General features: G+C 44.6%; 1 protein-coding gene across 1 annotated transcript in view; it reads right to left on the bottom strand.

The window, feature by feature from the left end:
- Nucleotides 1–4,228: 4,228 nt before the first annotated feature.
- Nucleotides 4,229–18,087, bottom strand: part of ADARB2 (adenosine deaminase RNA specific B2 (inactive)) — a 468,279-nt gene continuing 454,420 nt past the window's right edge. The window contains exons 9-10 of the mRNA XM_006111888.4: nucleotides 11,350–11,528; nucleotides 4,229–7,597 (exon numbers count right to left, since the gene is read on the bottom strand). Coding sequence (XP_006111950.1) covers nucleotides 7,421–7,597; nucleotides 11,350–11,528 — 356 coding nt within the window. The 3' untranslated portion in view covers nucleotides 4,229–7,420. The remainder of the gene's footprint in view (nucleotides 7,598–11,349; nucleotides 11,529–18,087) is intronic.

The following is an 18,087-nucleotide window of genomic DNA, read 5'->3' as shown; positions in this document are numbered from 1 at the left end:
TCCTGGCTTCTGGGCATGGTGTCCAGGCTGGCCTGCTCCTCATTCTCCCCTCCGCAGACCCACCCTCCTGGAGGCTGACAAAGGGGCATGTCCTGGCTGGGGTCGATGGGGGGTGGTGACTGGCCCCCTCCCAAGATGGCATCCAATTGCTCATAAAAGTGGCAGGTCTGGGAGCCACCTCAGAGTGGGAACATGTTCCCTGGCCTTGGTGTAGGCTTGTCACAGTGCCTTAATTTTCATCCACACCTGGTCCTGTGTCCAGCTGTGCCCCTTGTGGGCCAGGCTGGTGGCCATCCGGCCATAGACATTGGCGTTGCACCATCTGGTGTGGAAATCCTGGAGGTTTGATTCCTCTCCTCAGACCTTGATGAGATCCAGGATCTCCACACCAATCCAGGTCAGTGCCCTCTGTAGCCCTGACCAGGGGCTTCTCAGGTGGCTTCAGGTGTACTCGCAGCCGTGGGGGGTTCGCTCACCTTGTTATTTCAAAATAAGGGGACTTATTTTGAAATAACTTTCCTGTGTAAACATGCCCAAAGAAGCCTCAAGCCTAGTCTCCCAGAGTTGTGTAAAAAGTCACAAGGCTTCCCCTATGTGGGCTAGTGAAAAGGAGGGGCTACACATATGATCGATAAGCTTGTATTTCTGGCTGTTTTGGCCATCCTGGGTGTAATAAGTGTATCTGTCTGCTTACAGGGTCTCCTCACATAGCATGAGTGCCTTCTTTGGGCCAGACTGGGCTGGGGGAGGGGTACTAGATGATTTCAGAGTCAATGTACATTTATTCTAGTGAAAAGGCTAAACTCTAAAGAATGTGAAATAGCCTAATGGAAGTAATTCAGTTTTGAGTTGATAAAATAGAACATAAAGTACACCAGCGAGGGATGAAATTACCAGGAAAGCCAGACTGAAGAGAGTATTTGAACAGAATGATTTTACTGAAGAAAAAAGCCAGTGATTATTAATTCCCTTTCTCCAAGGACACATTATTTAGCTCATAACCCTTGGAGTTGTGTGTGCACCTGTGGATTGCAGGTATTTTGTAGAGTTTCAGCAGAAATGCTGTTGGCCCTTTAAAACAGCTGACTTTTTGGTAGCCTCATCTGGCTTTCCAGCTGAACTGATGTAGCCATGCTTTCCAGCTGAACTAATGTAGCCATGCGCAAGTTCAAACCAACCAAAGTAATCAGGGGTAAGGGCTCCAAAGTAGACACAGAAGTAATGAATCAAAGGGCTTAAAAAGCTCTTAGACTGCCATTTCATTCTTCAACACACAGACGTGCCTATTGAGACTTAACTGCAGCAGAAGGACTTATTTATTTTATTTGAGAAACAGGCACTTCACTGAAGCCTTCTATTAAGACAATATATCAAATTACTCACATTTTATGTTGTTTTTCTCCAAGATACAGTTGGGAAAAAAGTGAGCTGTGCTTTATCAGGTGATGGTGCATGCCTGTAAAGTTAGAGCTGCCATTTTAGTATTTAGCTGCCTTTAAACATTATGCTATTAACCCCAGACTCAGTGACTGCTTTGCAGTTGTTTTCATCAGTCAAATTATGTCACCATAGCTGCCATGGATGGGCAGGAACAGCTACTTTAGCAAGGAAAATAGATTGGAACCTGCCTGAAGTGAATGTGCTTCAAGTGGCATAATGGACCTTGTGGGTTGTTCCAATGGATTGCTGTGTGCATCTTGCAATTCTGGTTACAGCAGGGTTCTGTTTAGAAGGCCTGGTCAGTCTACACACTGATTTTTGTTGTACCAATTTAACTATTTTGATTAGCACCTGTGGAGGATTTTTTTTAATTGTGACATAAAAAGCCCTTACATACCAATGGCAAAAAGGTTCACTGTTCTGTAACAGCAATTTTTATCAGGACTGACACCCTCACAACACCGCCTCCCCCCCATACACATTGCAGTTATGGTATTTATTTATAAAGGCTGTTGTGTAATATAGCACGTAAAAGCTTACACCATACTCCATATCATAAGCATTGTGAGCTGGATGTAGGATGTCATGCAAGAAGTGGTACATAGGTAATAAAGTACATGGGCAGTGAGTTATATGAGCCCACGGTGCCCAACTGTCAGGAATATTCCTGGCCCGAGGGCCCTGCTCCAGCAAAGTTTGGAGCTGGTCTCTGCCCCAGCCCCACCTGCTGCCCCTGCATGCCTCACCCTACGTGTCCCCTAGCCCTATCTGCCACCCGAAGTGTAGCCGCGCGGCAGTGAGTTTGGGCTAGTGAAATTTAAAAATGGCAACCAGACGGGAACATGCAAATAAAGGCCGGGATATTTAAATCTCGGGATTCATTTGCAACTCCGGTCACCTCATTTGTCTACCTAGCTCAAACTAACAAGCTAGTGTAGACATAACCCAAGTGTCTGAAATCACTAGCCTTTGGGGAATTTTGAATTCCTGTGAATCCAAAATGACAGTCTGCTCCCTCCAAGTTTTGCAGGAGGGGAAATCACTCCTCGTGCTTCTATCTATGAAGGTTTCACACTTGTATTGAAGAGCAGGATGAAGAATGTCTCTCTGACAATTGTTCCAAGGTATGTCTACACTACCCCGCTAATTCGAACTAGCGGGGTAATGTAGGCATACCGCACTTGCAAATGAAGCCCGGGATTTGAATTTCCCGGGCTTCATTTGCATAAGCCGGCCGGCGCCATTTTTAAATGCCGGCTTGTTCGAACCCCGTGCCGCGCGGCTACACGCGGCACGGGCTAGATAGTGGAACGAGGTGTACAGATAGTTCGGAATGGCTTGCTAGTTCGAACTATCTAGCCCGTGCCTCGTGTAGCCGCGCGGCACGGGGTTCGAACAAGCCGACATTTAAAAATGGCGGCGGCCAGCTTATGCAAATGAAGCCCGGGAAATTCAAATCCCGGGCTTCATTTGCAAGTGCGGTATGCCTACATTACCCCGCTAGTTCGAACTAGCGGGGTAGTGTAGACATACCCCCAGTGTCTTACAATCCCATCCAATACCTAGAGATAGAGATGCCGCCGTGTTAGTCTGGTCTAGCTGAAACAAAAGACAGGACTATGCAGCACTGAATGGGCACTTTACACATGTTTATACGTGATAACTAAGATAACGAGATAACTAAGTCTGTGGACAAAGTAAAAGTTTTATAATGCAGACACTCACAGATAATTAAAACAAGGGCCCCAATTATAACTGGAAATGGTTAAAATTAAAGATTGATCCAGTTTACCTTTCTCCCAGTGCAAGAGTGTTCTCATCACTTTCAGAACAGAATCCAAATACAGTACATCCAGGATAAACAGTCTGCTCTCAATACAACCAGATAGCTCCTAAGAAGCACAGTAATTGGGCATGTGAAAGGGAAAATATATTGACTTTGAATACATAAAAAGAATATGATTTCGAGGTCATAGTGAAAAATAACAAACCATAAAGGAACAATTTTACTCGGTATTTTATTCACTTAACAGAAACATTCACTTATAAGGTATCACTGAAGTGCAATTTACAGAACTTAGCAGCAAATTCACATATGTAAATTCAGATTTATTTTCTTTTGTTGTCTCTTTTTTTACAAATATTACAAATGTACATCCATTAGTACAGTATTGCCATTCACTCATGCGTGTTATGTACATAATCATCACTTAAGAATTACTATTGAGAAAGTTTCCCTTTGCTTCAGGAAATGCTGCATGTTGGTAATTTGTGCTGCTGGGATATGGTGCACGCTGTGTTGATACATATAATGAGGAGCGGTAGAAAGCTTGGGCCTGATTCAACCCTAATGTATGCAGGTGTGACTCCACCGCCTTCGATGGACCTAGTATAGGCTTGCTCCTAACAGGGGTCAAGTTTGGTTCTTACAACCCTGGTTTAGGTCTTGCAATTGAATCCTGGATTTTAACATTTCATTTGTGGCAACAAAGGCTAGAGTAGTCTATCCCACCTGTCTTGTCATCCTTGAAAGAACCAGAGGCTTCAGCTGTGTTCGCTTTGATGCCAAATCCTGAAGCCTTACACATCTCTAAGGTTGGAAACATGCTGGGGCTGAACCCAGGTGGTTTAACAAGAAGCCTTGACGTTTCTTGAGTTGACTTAAACCCAGTAGTTCCAGAAGGAGTTCTCAGGACCCTTCATGAGGAGGAGATCAGTTTAAATGGCAGCGTCCCGGTCAGACATCTGACTGAACAGAACCAGGCCCTTTTAAAGAGTAGCTGGATTTCAGCCCTGCTAGTGCACAGACTCCATTATGCAAATGGTGCTCAGCTCGGAGTGGGGGGAGCGTAGAGGGCAGTTCTGTCTCAGGGTGCTAAAATTTTTCCTAGAGCTCCCTAGGACATTGAGGGCTATATACTATCAAGGGGTGCTGCATGCTCCCATCTACAGCCTAGACCCATGCCATACTAGGAAAGGCCATTGCTCCACCCCCACAGGGGTGGATTAAGCCATTAGGACTAAATGGAGGAGACCCTATGCTTCATCCCATGCAGCAACTGTGTTGTTGGGGCCTGGCCCTGAAGGAGCCCAAACATGGGGGTGAGGAGACTTCCTCTGCCCACCTTCCCCTCATTCCTACCTGTTTATAGAGCAGCCACAAGCTCTTCATGTAACTCAATAAACAGACCTGTACCCTGCTCCCTTCCCAAAGTGCTTCCCTTCGCATGGACCCAAAGCTGGCAGGCTGTGGGTCTGATAACCATACTCCTTGATGTCAGTGGCGACATCTTCCATCAATACCAGTGGGAGCTAGAGCCAGAGCCAGATGGGAAGGTAATCCTGGGGAACATTTGTCATTTAGAAGTGCAGACGGAATCTCCAAAAGGGCCAGAACATTATTTTGAAATGCTCAGGGTAACTCTGGAAGGGGTCATGTTAACAAAGCAGTTACCACAAAAATACCTCCTTGCCCCTAACCTATTGAAACAACTTCAAGTTATTAAGTATATCTACTATAAGGATTTTTTGGTAATTAATATGGAATGTTATTATTTTATTGGAAAGGTTTCCATAAGGGGAGAGCTCTGCTTTATCTATTTTTAAAATTCTAATTCATCACAATAATTTTATACAAGACACTATAGCTACATCTTGTAATTTATATTCTAAAAATAAGATCTCATCAAAATACTGTAGCTAGTCTATCGTGGGCATCGGTAACAATGTATTTATGGAATATGGCTCTCCAAACATGATAAACGCTATACAAAGAGCATCTACCTTTATTGATAGGAACAATTTCCTCTGTAAAGGAAATTACATGGAAAAATATGAGCTATGTGTTTGTTTGAAAAGTAACTCATCTTGATAATTCTGAGGAAATACTTAGACAATTATCACAAATCAGTAGCAGCATGTTATATACAGATTTAAAGAGATCACTGGGAAAAAATGTTTTATACCCGAAAATCTTGTCACTAAAAAAACCCAACCAACCAACCCCTCCCCCCCACCAGTGTTTGACAGTTAGTTCTGTAGTTCTGTTGTTGGACTATCAAAGTTTAGATCTCCCATGACTTCATTTTCCTTACATTCTGCTGAAGTGAAATGATTCATAGATCAGACAGTAACAGACTCAGTCCTTCTTTTTAAAGGTATGATATAGCTGTTAAAAACTATTCCTGTAATAGAAAACACTCAGCATTTCAGACTCTATGAATGTATGGTCAATTTAATAAGACTACTTAGTACCTTATAGAGAACCAGAATCTGAAAACACTTTAGGGTTGCCATTCAGTCCTCCAAGAGTGTCATGGAATTTCTGAAGATTAAAGATGAATCTTTAGTTAAAGATTCTGTATATGATGAAACCTCTAGGAATACATAGAACAAAAACTGACAACCCTACCTTTCATATGTTTAGTAAAACATTACTCTGAGAGAAGTCATGTCCATTGCCAGTTGTTTTATCTACAGAGTGAAGTACTAGTCAACGTAAGTGTTACTGACTTATACAGTGCTTTATAACGAACCATTAACTAAATAATTTATCATCACAAACTCCCTGTTGGGAAGTCCAATGTTATTATTCCCATTTGACATATGGAAAAACTGAGCCAGAGAAGGACCAAGTTTCAAAAGTGGTCTCTGAGGATATGTCTACACAGCAGTATTATTTTGGAATAACTGATGTTATTCCGAAATAACAAAGAGCGTATCTACACTAGAAACCTTTATTTTGAAATAATGGTGAGCTGGAGGACTTCTTACTCCAACTCCTGTAACCCTCATTTCACGAGGAGTAAGGGAAGTCAAAGGAAGAGTGTTCTTCCTTCGACTGCCTGCTGCGTAGAAAGCGCCAAGAGCTGAATTAAGCTATTTAGATTTAAGCTACATAGTTGCTCTAGCTGCAGCTGCATGATTTAATTTGACTATAGCTCTGCTGTGTAGATCTGCTGAGGTTTTTGTGAAGCTGAGTTTTTGTGGGTATCCAACATCAGACACTGCTCCCATTGACTTTATCTGGAATTGTGGGACTCAGCACCTCTGAAATATCAGGCCTTCACTCTGTTTAGTTTGCAGCTTCCAAAAAATGAGTCACCAAGACATAGGACTAAATTTTCACCCATGACCCTAAGTGATTTGTCCCAGGACCCAGAAGGTGTCAATGTCAGAGCCAGGGTTAGAAATTAGGAAATCCTGATGCCCAGTATTGAGTTCAGATCTGAAAATAGGATACCCAGTTTAAAAGAATCTCTATAGTCAAAATTAAGCAGCAGACTGAATGACTCTTGCATAGAAGATACACATCTCCTTCAGGTGGATGAATATGCTTGTCCTGTGGCTCCCTGCCATATGGTGGGTATGAAGGTCCTTTCATATATATTCAATTACTAAAGTATCATCATTCAGCAACATTATTGCTCTGATGCTGTGGGGAAAGATAAACTCAGTTCTTCTTTCATCCCAGGGCTGAGTTGCAGCATGTCTAGTTTTGGCAGCTCATAGCCCTGGCATCCCAGGACTTGCTGTGTCATTTTTGAAAATTAAACAAAAAACAAAAAACTTGTGTGAACCCTAGTATCTCTTTCCTTACAAATTAAGCATTGGATAAACTGTATTTTAAATCAGATGCATGGCTTGCTGAAGTCTGAAATGTGGCTGCTTGCTTGATAAATAATAATCCTATGTGGTACAAACAATGAACAACAGCATTTTTGTGAGGATCATTTTATAATCTAGGCATGTAGAACTGTGTAAGGGGATCTGTATGAAAAAGCAGTTTCCTAAAGTCAAGTTCAGTGCATTAATCAAACACATCATCTATTTATGTATTTCCAATACAGAATTAAAAGAAAATATTCTCATGGAGGTTGTCATTAAATATTGAACTGCATCCATTCTATCAGCCACACACGTTGCCTATTCTTCTCTCCAGCTGACTTGATCTGGTCATGTAGCAAAGGTGTTGAATGATTTATACAGTTAGTAAAAACTGATCTTGCTCTGGGGGTTTCTTCACCCAGGTGCCCAGGCCTGCTTTCTGAAATGCTTTAAACAGCTGCTGCTTGACAGCCTGGTACGTCTGAGCCACCAGTTTAGCCTCACTGTACACTGATGGCATGTCTCCATGGCTTGGCATTCGTGTGCTCAGCTGCAGAACGAAATCAGAGGAGAAAGGGGGGGAGGGGGAGCGGGGAGGGCGGAAAAGCAAAATCAACAAACTAGCAGATAGAGGAGACTTCAACATCCATATAATCTTCCCAGCTACATTTTCTAAGCAACAAACTATCTCTGGGCTTTCTCTGTTTGCTTTTGGTTTGCAACAACAGAACATTGAAGATTTAAGGTACAAGACATTGCAAATGTGGAGCAAATGGAGGTGAGGGGTGGGAAGGAAAACAGTTTTTTTCCTTCCTGAAGTGGGTACAACCAGCAGCAAATATAAATCTGCAAAGAAAAATCTGCTTATTAGTTAGGGTGCTTTTGGATGAGAAAAAAACCCTTCTGAGAATCCGAAGAGAGGATGTGCTTGGTTTCACTAAAGGAAGCTGAGCAGTTCAGTGCTTGAGCCAGTCAAACTAATGCCAAGAGGCAAGATGAGGAGAATCCTCCTCTCCCCCCCCACCTTAAATCTGTTATAATAAAAGATGCTGTGAAACCTGCATAAGATAGGACAGTAATCAAGCTTCAGGGATTTATGCGAGGATGTATAGCTGAGAGGCTGTCTTGCTGAGAGGGAACATGGCTAGTGCTATACAAATGAACATTCTGAAGTAAAACCTGAAGCATCTGCCAGAAACTGTCTTAAGAGACAAAGACATGTCTGCAGTGCAGCAATCAACCTGAGCACATATAAGAAGAAAGCACCTTTTGTATTTCAGAAGAACTAAATCAATGACCTTCTCTGACCTGCCAAAGTCTTAACACAGTCAAGCCAACAGTGAGTCTTTGACATTAGATGAAAGCAATCAAAGTGTAGAAAATGCCTCAGAGCAGGCATACAGGTGCAAGTCTTGTGCTTACAACCAGCAAAATTACATCCTGTAGGAAAAACTGCCCATCAAAACATTACCGCCAGGAGCAAACATCCAGCTCTTCCTTCTTGTTCATAAGGAAAGACACCGGGAGCACTAGTTTACTGCAAAGAGACTAAAATGCAGCCAGAAGCGAGCAGATAAAGTGCCTATGGAAATCTCTGGGCCAATGCTACTCATTCAGTTTAGTGGGAGGTTAATGGTTTTATTGCTATAGTCAGCTAAATTCAGCAAAGATCTAAATGCTGATGTAAACAACAGGCCAGGTGGTGTGTGTTGGTCAGGAAATAGGTGGAAGTGCCAATGTGGCGTGCCAAACGAGTGGTTTCCAGACTCTTGCTCTTTGTCTCTGGTGATGGTGGTGGTGATGGGGGGAGGAGGGGGTGTCTCCTGCTGCTGCTCTTGGGAAAGCAGGAATTCATTAAGCAGGCACTCCAGTGCCATTATTGGCACACTCAATGTGCAGCAGCAGACGTCCAGTTCATCAACAAACCAGTTCAAAGTTCAAGCTGCCACAGCCTCTGTCTCTAGCGAGAGCTCAGAGTTGTAAGTTTGTGTCCCTGCTACATACGGCATTCACTGCTATAGTCGCGGTGTTGGCCTGGACTTCTTGACAATGTCTCAGCTGTCCGTAGATCTGATCCACTGGACACTCTTGGCTTCTGGCAGAACAGCTCCCTGCTCTCTCTTACTCTCTGTCCTAGCCACGGCAACATACAGCCGGGGCTGCTCACCCATGTTGATACAAAGGACACCACCCATCCACCCCACACTGAACCTCAGTATTGATCCAGGGCCCCTTCCCTTGGGATCTTGCTGATTCTCTTGTATGACAGTGCAGACACACCAAGGCCATGTTCTCAGGCTGCTCTCTGGGCCTGTGCTCTCAGCCTGCTGTGCTCCTGTTGTAACAGCCATGAGAGCCACTGCTCCTGTGCGGCTGATTCCTCTCTATCCCTTCACCTTGCCAAGGGACCTGCCACAATAAATTGGTGCAGAATTTCCTTTCATCTCTCTGCCCAGCTTGCCTCCCCATCACCACTGAGAACATTCGTAGTATTGCTGTTGTTTTGTGGAGTGGGAATTCACACCCACAGTGGGGCTTTGCAGTATAACTTACGCAGAAGTGGTTGTGGGGTTGCATGTTAAATGAGTGTAATCTACAATCCAAAGGCATATAATAGAAAAAGCAACTCACAAGAGGGATATATGAAAATGGAACCCCTCTGCCCCTTCCTCCCATTTCTCCCGAGTGATTGTGGCTGCTTACCGCAGGCGGGATGAAGTCCTCTCAGGATGCCAATTGACATGAATATGGCTTTGCCTGCTCAGGAAATGCCCAGCTGGTACTAATCAATACACTTTGCCAATTGTCCCCACTTTCTCCATCCTGCAGGATGATTCCTGGCTGCAACACCATCGACCAGGCAGCAAGGAGGCAAAGGTATATAAAAGCAGCCTCCACTTTCTGCCACTTAGTTTCCTTTGTCTTCTCTCCTAGAAGCACAGGGCCTAGCTCTCAGCCCTTTGAACCCAGCTCTTGCTCTTCCTCTAGCAACGCCTTAGAAGAGAAGAGCAAGGCTAGCTCCAAGAAGAGGGACAAGATGAAGAAGGACCAAGCAAAAATGGCCATAGCTTAGTGCCTGTCTGGTGAGCCTACACAGATTGTGCAGTTTCCCAGGTACAAACAGATTGTTGGACAGCACCTTCCAGGGGAAGGGAGAATGTCAGAGAGTCATTTGGAGATCCTTTACCGATTGGTCCATTGACAAATCAATGGGAAAGGGTGGCCAGCTTTGCTAGGGGCAAGCCCAGAATAGAGGAATGATGGCCATTTGAACTGAGGGAAACCTGTGGTTTTATTCCCATTAAATATAACATCTGTGGAGTTTAGTGGGCGCTAAGCATCTTGCAGGATCGGGTACTTAACGTGAAAGAAGTTGAGACAGCATTAGAGATATTTATCAGTATTAAATAACAGTCACAATTGGAGCCCGATTTTCAAAATGTGGACACTCAGGATGGAACATAAGAAACTGAATAAGCCACTTTTTATGGGCATCCAAATCAAGAATACAGTGTCTCATTTTGTGCTACTAGTTTGCAAATGGAGCTGTCCGAAATGACTACAATTGGCACTTTCCTTTGAAAGCTACCTGGATTATTGAAGTACATCTTGGAGTGCTATATCAGTGGTCAGGTCCCTCTGTGCTCCTGTCCATTCCAGCTAATGCAGTCTCAGCTGTATAGGACTCCTGAGGGTCTCCCTCTGCTTTCAGTCTCAACTAACGAGGAACACTGGGGCTCCCTTTGGAGACTCTTATCATTACATAGACTGTCAAATAGTGTGGCTATAGCACAGGGCTTCTCAAACTGTAGGTCTGAACCCCAAAGTGGGTCGCAGTCCCATTTTAATGGGGTTGCCAAAGCTGGTGTTGGTCCTGGGCCTCAGCAAGTCTGAAGTCCAAGCCTAAGCCCCACTGCCCAGGGCTAAGGTTACATGTTCCCCACCAAGGGCTCAAACCCATAGGTTTCAGCTTTCCCCTCACTCTCAGGGTGGTGTGACTCATGGAGGCTTAGTCTTTGGTCCCCCCTCCTGGGGTCATGTAGTAATTCTTGTTGTCAGAAGGGGATCCCCATGTAATGAATTTTGAGATCCGCTGCTACAGAGTATCTGCCTGCCATAGGGCCAAAGGCACAGTCTCTGTTTGCAGACTCTACAGCCCTGGGAAGCAAGAAAGCAGAGCTCTTCCTTCTCCCTCCCAGCCAGGCTGAAATGCTAACACCAGCTCAGAGCCATAGCTGGGAACCTTTCAGCAGTCACATGACTGACTGTGAGGCCGTATCTCCAGTAGTTTACAAGGCCTACCTTTCCATAAAGCTTTGCCCATCGAATATAAAACGTGTGCTTGCAGAGCCGCGAAGAGCCCCCGCAGGTCCTCTTTCCCGTTGTGGCGTTAATAACCTCAGGCTCTGTGTTACCCACTATCCAGTTCACACTGAAACTGGGAGACTTTCCTGGCTGCCGGGCCTCAGCATTACTCACTCCTGTCAAGGGACAAACAGAAGGGCAGAAGAGCATTAATATCAATGGCCCCAAACTTTCATAGCCAGCAAATGTGACCTTCGTTTGCTGAGACATAAAATAGCTCTGTGAAAACACATATCTACTGTGCACTCAGATTGTTAGTATTGTCTCTTAACCCGCACCTCTTTAGGGCATATATAGGTGGAATAATTCAGTCATTCCTGTAAATTCTTTTTCTTGGCAGACAAACTTTATATTTAGGACGGGGAAGGCAATTACATTGTAATGCAGGATAGCGAGCAGTGTTATAACAGCTGAGTGAATGGGGCTTCCTCTAACTGGCTTGAATGTAAAACCCAATTTTTAAAAAGAACTTATGGGCAGCCCAATTCACACTCTTCTTCCTAAGAGCTCCTCAGGGCATGGACTGGTCTGTTCAGTAAATAGCACATTGAAATCCTAACAGGGGCCTGTGGGTGGCAGGCAATAAAAATGTGCAATAATTACAACAGCATCTGTGTTTATCAGTTTGGCATTTACAGGGAAAGGAAGAGATTTTCCTTTTGGCACTTAGACCCCAAGTTGAGAGGGGCCTTTTAAATATCATATACATCGTATAGATACATGATATGAACAAACATCTTAATAAGAAGCAGTCTAAGGGACAATCATATCATCCCTTTCCTAGGCTCACAACTAACTTTGAATTCACAGGCCTTCCCCCCGCTCACATAAAGTGGGCTGGGTAACAAAGGTAACAACTCGTTTTCACTCCACTGACTATGGTTATTCCCTGGCATGGGGTAAGTCACCACTGCAGACACATGGTTTTTCCCCATCCATGAATGTATCTCAGACATTCCAAGCTCTCATGCATGCCACATGACTCCTGCTTGTAGAGGGCATGCAAGTCCTCTGGGTTATTGTTGTTCTTGTCTAGAAGTGACTGCTTCTGTCCTAGGTAACTCATCCTCGTCCCAATATAAGTGACTACAGGTTTCCCATGAATAGGTGCACAGACATAACATGTCTGGATGTCTGTTTCGTACTGGAGATTGTTGTGACCAAACAACAGTAGGGCTACATCTAGACTGCATCCCTCTGTTGACAGAGGGATGCAAATCAAGCATGTCGAAATTGCCAATGAAGCTGGGGTTTAAATATTCCATGACTCATTAGCATAAACATGGCCACCACTTTTTTTTCGAAATGGAGTTTTTTAGAAACCCCCCACCGGCAGTCTAGACACGGATCTGTCAAAAATAAAGCCTTTTTTGACAGATCCTGTAGTCCTCCAAAAATGAGATTTACAGGATTTCGAAAAAGGCTTTATTTTCAACAGATCTGTGTCTAGACTTTCTAAAAAACTCCATTCCAAAAAAAGTGGTGGCCATGTTTATGCTAATGAGGCATGGGATATTTAAATCCCAGCTTCATTAGTAATTTCGACATGTCTAATTTATAGCTCTCTGTCGACAGAGAGATGTAGTCTAGACACACCCTAGATGTGGCAAAGTAGCTCACTTTGGTATTCCTTGTGGTATTCCTTGTGGTATTCCTTGCATTTTGTTCTCTTGTGCCTCGATTCATTAGGAAACAGGACTTAGGTCAGCAGCAGAGCCAGCCCAAGGAGACTTGAGGAGTAAGGAAGAGGCTGGGTTTATTTCCCAGCACAGTGTAAATGACACGAAGAGAGCTTTGGACTAGGGATGTAAGTGACTAGTCAACTATCCCATAAGCAAAAGCTTAGTCACTTCTCCCTCCCTTGCTGCCTCTATCACAGGCAGCAAGGGGGAGGAGTAGAAGCCATAGATCTAACTAACCTCAAAAAACCTGGATTGAGGAGGTTGGCCTGGTGGATGAGTCCTACTGCGTGAACGTTGGCATGGATTGGAGACCAGGAATGACTGTTTCCAAATTGAAACTTAGACTATCAGCCCAACTCACAGATAATCTGCCCTACCCATATGAGTGTCAGGCTATCACAGTGGGTGCAAAAAACGATGCATTGTTTATACAGCTTTTCGGAAAACTCCACATACAGTTCTTTGCTAGATTACAACAATGAACATCTCTTTAAATGTGTATATTGGCACATTTCAGTCATTGCTCTCAGGATGATTTACAAGGGAGGAAGAACTTCCACACCACCTTCCTTTTATATATGGGGAAACTGAGGCACAGACCCATTAAAGCCAATATGTCCAAAACTGTCCACTAATTTCTAGGTACCCAGCTTGAGACCCTTAGGACTGCTTTTCAGATATACTGCACCACAGGCGCTCCCACTGACTGCAGCTGATATTATGGGTGGTCAATACTGGCAACCTGCTTGTTGTGCATGAGCCTTGTCGGGGCAGGGCAGCTTGCGTGTGACCTGTATGACTGGCACTATTGAGAGGCTGGCCAGACACAGACACCTTTGTTGCTGCCGTATATGCCAGTGGGCATGAAGGGCAATGATGATGATGAATACTTCCAGCAAAATCAGTCCCAAGGGGTCTTAAGTTGGGCATCCAAAAATGGAAGCACACCAGGCTAGCGGCCACTTTTGAAAGGCCTCAACAACATGCCAGGGGACAGGACCCCCACTGGCATCCTGCTCACTGAACCGCATTGCTATCACAATCATACTGTTGGACTCCTCTTGCATGAAAATGCTTCCAGCACCTGTAACACTGGCAGCCGCCATCAGTTCTGCCACTTACAGCAGTTTCCACCTCCCAGCTGTGTGCCTCTCAGCAGGACATGAATGAATGTCCTACCGAGCTGCTCACTCTCTGCTCCAAATGTTGTCCAGCATGTGTCTCTCTCCACAGAAAGAAGATGGCTGCTAAAGCAAAGGGGGCACTGAGCGTGTAGAGGGAAAGAAATGAGACCATTACAAAATACAATGAAAATGGCCAGCCTCAGGGGGGGCTGACAGCTTCCACGGTTCCCGAGCGAGGTGTGTGGGGAGCCCCAGCTCCGCCCCCCCCCCCAGAAGGAATGGGGCCTCATGTGGAAGCAGCGGAGCCAGGGTAGCCAGCTTTCAGTATCACTTGGGTCAGGGCGCTGCCTCCCCCCACCCCAGTCCTCAGAGCAGCACAGAGCTCATGGCTTGGCACCCCTGCCTCTCCAGGCAGCCCTCAGAGCTGCCCAGAGTGTGCTCCAGGAAACAATTTAAAGGGTCTGGGGCTCAGATCACTGCTGCTGTTGCAATAGCAGCAACAGTGGCTGGGAGACCCCTTTAAATCACTGGTCCCCGAGGCAGTTACCCTTCCCCCCGTGAGTGGGCCTGGTCCCACTAGATACAGTTATTTGGTTTTTGTGGCTTCTTGGCATGGGCAACATCAGAGGAATGACCAAGGTACTGAGCTATCTTAGCTACAGTGCAAAGAAGACTTAAGACAAGATGAAAATTGAGTCATAATCACACACTGGGTCTGCAATCGCTTTCATGTCACATTAATACCAATTTCAATTTTTTTCTGAGATAACTGATCAGTCTTCATCTCAAAATCCAATTCACCTAAGCGACAGAATGAAAACTTCCTTTTGCTGAAATCCTGAATATCAGAGAACTCCATGGCGCCAGTCAAATACCTCTGTACGGAACATGATGCAAACTGATCATAATCTGCTATTTGACACTTACGCACTAGTTTCTGTCAAGATATGACCAAAAAGCTTACTGGACCGAGTGCCAAAAATATGACAGCAAATGCTCAGCAAGCTCCTGCCTAGCAAAAAGCCACAGGTCATAGAATAAACACAGATGCAGCAAAACCAAATGACGAGAGGGAAACAAAAGTTGAATTGAATTAACAGGAGCTTTGCATGCATGCATTAAAATTAATCTCTTAGACAAACAGACAATATTACAGACCAACCCCAGGTAATCAGTGCCAATAAAGAATGGTCTACAGTAGGGGAGGGAGTCATAGAAATCCATGGAAGCTGAAACCAAACAATATGTTGAAGCTCTGCAATAAGCTGTGCACAAACAACACAATTCAAAACCGAACCTGGGGTAAACCTGAGGGACAGCCCATGTACGTAATGGCTATATGAAAGTAATAAGCACATGCCAATGCATGTTTGCCAATTATATGCATGAAATTTAGCCCCCAGTGCCCAGATCTAGATATCACCTCTTCACCTGTTCCTGTTTCTGCATCAGTTAACTGCCAGGTGAGTAAGAGGGTGAGGTGATCTGAAGCTCTCTAGATCCATACAGAAAGGATTAAATGGAGTGGTTGCCCCATCTGCACACCCAAGAACATCTACAGTGACTGGGAGATGCATAGGCCAGAGTGTTATTTAGCTAATAACTTACCTATTTGCACAGTGGGTTAATGTAATCCTGCAGAAATGTGTCTTCTCTGCCTGTGGTAAAGTCTATACATTATGGCTGTGTCTACATTGGCACCCTTTTCCGGAAAAGGGATGCTAATGAGACACTTCGGAATTGCAAATGCCGTGGGGGATTTAAATATCCCCCGCGGCATTTGCATGAACATGGCTGCCGCTTTTTTCTGGCTCGGGGCTTTGCCGGAGAAAAGCACCAGTCTAGACGGGATCTTTCGGAAAATAAAGCCTTTTCCGGAAGATCCCTTATTCCTGATTTTAAGAGGAATAAGGGATCTTCCGGAAAAGGCTTTATTTTCCAAAAGATCCCGTCTAGATTGGCGCTTTTCTCCGGCAAAGCCCCAAGCCGGAAAAAAGCGGCAGCCATGTTCATGCAAATGCTGCAGGGGATATTTAAATCCCCTGCGGCATTTGCAATTCCGAAGTGTCTCATTAGCATCCCTTTTCCGGAAAAGGGTGCCAATGTAGACACAGCCTATGGGGGAGTGGCAGCATTGGGGATCTTACTTGTAGAGAGGAAGAAATGATCTCCAGAGGTATTTATATGACCTCTACTTAGAAATCCTCTCTGGCAGGATAATTCAGCCATACTCAGAGAAAGAGAGAGAGAGAGAACATGACTGGAGACACGGAAATCATTCCAATCCTTCTTTTAGGCTTAGATCGAGTCATTACTCAATGTGGAAGAACCCCAAGGAGGAATTGTGACACAGAATCACAATTTCTTCCCTCCTCCTCACTTGGTCCTTGGAAACCGTAACTTGTTATGACCATTCACTGGGTATGGAATATTCCTCCCTTTTTACCAGCTTGTGTGGCGGAAGCCAAGGTCCTCCCTACTCTCTATTCCCTCTGAACCACCTGCTCAGAGTGAGAGGAATACCAAGCACACTGGGACTTTCTTCCCTGCACTGGGGCCCAAGTTTGGGGAAAAAGATAAGGCTGAAGTCTTACTATTCCTTTTTCCTCTGAATTGCCCTGTGAGAATGAGGTCCAGGTTGGCTCTTTGATTGATGGGATTTTAACAAGGGGCTCCGTGGCTCCAGGAAGTCCCTTCCATCTGATCAATATTAAAGTCTTTGAAACAAACTAGTTCAAATAGTGCCCCAAATCACATTTGGTTCCACCCCTTTGAAGTCATAGGAGTTGCAGAAGTGTAGCTGGTGGCATAGTCTGGTCCTAATACTGTTTTACTTAACCTACTATCTCTATTTTCAGAGAGTTTTTGTATCTGTCTGTCTATGTGTCTGTCCATCCATCTATGAGTCCATTTGTTCAAGAACTCCTCCTAAATGGTAAGAGCTAAGGGCCAACAAATTTGGTAGGCTGCTTCCTCTTATCATAACTTGAAGCCAGGTTAGGGTTTGGTTGTGCCAGGACAATGGGATGTGCCTGGAATGTGATTGTTTCGCATCAAATGGAAAGAGAGGGGTGTGATGATAGAGACAATTATACTCACGAATAACCATGGAGTGGGGTGGGGGGTAGCAAGTGCCCCAACCCCTGGGAACAGCTGCTGGCTGGCAGCACAGCACCCTTTGCCCTCCATGGAGCAGCCACCCACTGTGCCTCATGGCCCCCATTGCCTTGGGTTGGACCTGGGGAGAAGCTGACAGGAGGCTTGCGCTGTTCCCTCCACCTCTGACCGCCACGTTGGGTGTGCAAAAGTACCCCACTGCCCTGGTCAGATCTTAAAAGAAACAAATACACCCCCCACCTGAAAGCAAGGCTCTATTCTGCTTTCAGTCACATGGTATAAATCAAAAGCAATGCCACTTGTCTGCAATTGGTGTGAGAGGAAAATCAAACAGACATTTTCTTCTATGGTAGCAAGGAATACAACATAGATGAGATAACAAAAATGGCTGGTGTCTTCACAAACAAAGGGCACCAATAATTTTTAATTCCTAATTAGTTAGATGTTTAAGTGGAAGCCTGAAGGTAGAAAATGCCTGGTCTGAGATTGTTACAGGTTTCAATGCATTCCATGTGCCTTTTTCTAGTCACCCATTTAATAGACATTTCGTTTCACTGAATACTTTGTCCTCAAAATCTCTCATTTGAGGAAGTCTTCTATGCACCACAGTTTTACAGCTGTGAAGCACATAACATAAACTACAACAGCCTAAATTTAATCTGGATCGACACTGGCTCTGTTTTATTTCTGACACTTGCCTCTGTAGGAGTCATGAGGATGTATCGAACAATGTTTTTATTAACTAAAGCAAC

Source organism: Pelodiscus sinensis, chromosome 2 (assembly GCF_049634645.1).
Source record: "Pelodiscus sinensis isolate JC-2024 chromosome 2, ASM4963464v1, whole genome shotgun sequence".
Lineage (NCBI taxonomy): Eukaryota > Metazoa > Chordata > Testudines > Trionychidae > Pelodiscus > Pelodiscus sinensis.
Note: the sequence above shows the minus strand (reverse complement) of the source record. Positions and strands in the feature narration are given on the sequence as shown.